The 1,922-nt window shown below is 36.9% G+C and overlaps 1 protein-coding gene across 1 annotated transcript; it reads right to left on the bottom strand.

Moving 5' to 3' along the window:
* Positions 1–295: 295 nt before the first annotated feature.
* Positions 296–726, bottom strand: LOC130885890 (60S ribosomal protein L22-like 1). Its single transcript, XM_057787726.1, has one exon. It carries the CDS (start codon positions 713–715, stop codon positions 347–349), a length of 369 nt encoding a protein of 122 aa, XP_057643709.1. The 5' UTR covers positions 716–726; the 3' UTR covers positions 296–346.
* Positions 727–1,922: the final 1,196 nt, after the last annotated feature.

Genomic DNA, 1,922 nt, shown 5'->3' with positions numbered 1-1,922 from the left:
CCCTCTGAAGAAGGATTACAGTTATGTGCTTTGATCTGTTGGGGAAGGGCCTGGCAATAAGACCAGGGACTCATCCTGGCTGCATTCCTTATGGTGGGATACCTTGCTCAGCCTTGATATAGGAGTGAGGGGGTTGGTCCTGCCTCAGCTTAGTAGACCAGATTTCATTGATTCCCCAAGGGAGGCCTTACCTCCTCTGAAGAGTGGATGGGGGAGGGATGGAGGGAAATATGGGGACTGGAGGAGAAGGGAGGGGGACTGGGACCCATTTGTAAAATTAAAATTTTTTTTTTTATTTGCTGAAAAAGTCCAATTTTAATTTTTCTTTAAAGCATACAAAGGCCATCTAATCTTCAGACTCTGAGCCATCTTCATCCTGACTAATCTGGAAATAGCGAAGTTCATAGGTCTCCTTGTCAGATGCAACCACACGAAGCCAGTTACGGAGATTATTCTTCTTAAGGTATTTCTTGGTAAGATACTTCAAATACCTTTTAGAGAACTGTTTCTCAGAAACAACTGTGATTTTATTCTTCAAGCGTTCAATGTGAACAACATTTCCAAGATTTCCAGTTTTCCCATTGACTTTAACCTTCTCCCGGAGAAACTGTTCGAAGTTTCCAGAATCAAAAATTCCATCTTCCACCGGATGAGTGAGGTCCAAATGGAACCTCCAGGTCGACTTCTTAGGCTTCTTGTCTTTCTGCGGCGCCATATTGTCCCGCGGCCGTGGGAAAGCAAATTAAAATTTTTTTAAATTAAAAGATTTTCTTTTTTTAAAAGATTTTATTTAAAAATAAATTTATTTTTTATATTTTTATATAAAATTATTTATTTATATAAAATTGTTTTATTATTTATGTAATTTTAATTTATACTAATATATTCCATTTTGGCTGAAAGTATGTTTGTATACCATCTGCATGCAGTGCCTGAAGAGACCAGAGAAGGGCATCAGATCCACTGAAACTGGAATTACAATTGTGAGTCATTATGTGTGTGCTTGGAATTGAATTTGGGTCCTTTAAAAGAATAGCCAGTGCTCTGAACTACTGCTCTCCAGACCCCTAATCCTCAAATTATTTAAGACTCAAATTTCCTGTTTATTCCTGTGTGGAATCCATTTTCTGTAAAATTTCAAGTTCAGTAACAAGAATTCTCACCAAAATCTAGTACTGTAGGATCTGTTGTAATGTCTTATTCTAATTCAGTATTTTCTTTTAATGTGCATTAGTGTCAAACCTGAATGTCTGTGTGTGCACCACATGTATTCTTGATGCCCAAGCTGGCCAGAAGTAGAGATTAGATCCTTTAGAACTGACATTATAGATGGTTGTTCCCTATCTGTCTGTCTGTCTAGGTAGATATGTATACAGCTTCACTATTTATGTTGTTCAAGTCTTTCAATACTGGGACAATTATATTAAAACTTGCCATTATGTTTGTGAATTTGTCTGTCTTTGGTTCAGGTTTTGCTTTATATATTTAAGCTATGTTGTTTGGCACACTCATTTACAATTGTCATATTTGACTGGAAAAGGAAGTTTTTTTTTTTTGTTTTTTGTTTTTTTTTTTTGTAACAACACCAGTAAAGCTTTTGACTTTAAGTCTAAATTTTGAAATCAAGATACAACCAGAGCCAGCAAGATGACTTAGTGAGTAAAAGCACATGCCTCCAAGCCTAACAATCTGAATTTAATTCCCAGGATCAGTGTGCTGTAAAAAGAAAACCAGCTCCTGCAAACTATTCTCTGACCACCACATATGTCCCATGTCACATGCATACAATACATACACACAAATAAAGTACCTTGAAAATATAAAGGTGTTAGATACGGTGGTAGCAATGGTGGATCTCTGTGAATTCAATGCCAACCCAATCTAGCAAGTTCCAGACCCATCAGGGATACATAATCAGACCT

Source organism: Chionomys nivalis, chromosome 13 (genome assembly GCF_950005125.1).
Source record: "Chionomys nivalis chromosome 13, mChiNiv1.1, whole genome shotgun sequence".
Classification (NCBI taxonomy): Eukaryota; Metazoa; Chordata; class Mammalia; order Rodentia; family Cricetidae; genus Chionomys; species Chionomys nivalis.
Note: the sequence above shows the minus strand (reverse complement) of the source record. Positions and strands in the feature narration are given on the sequence as shown.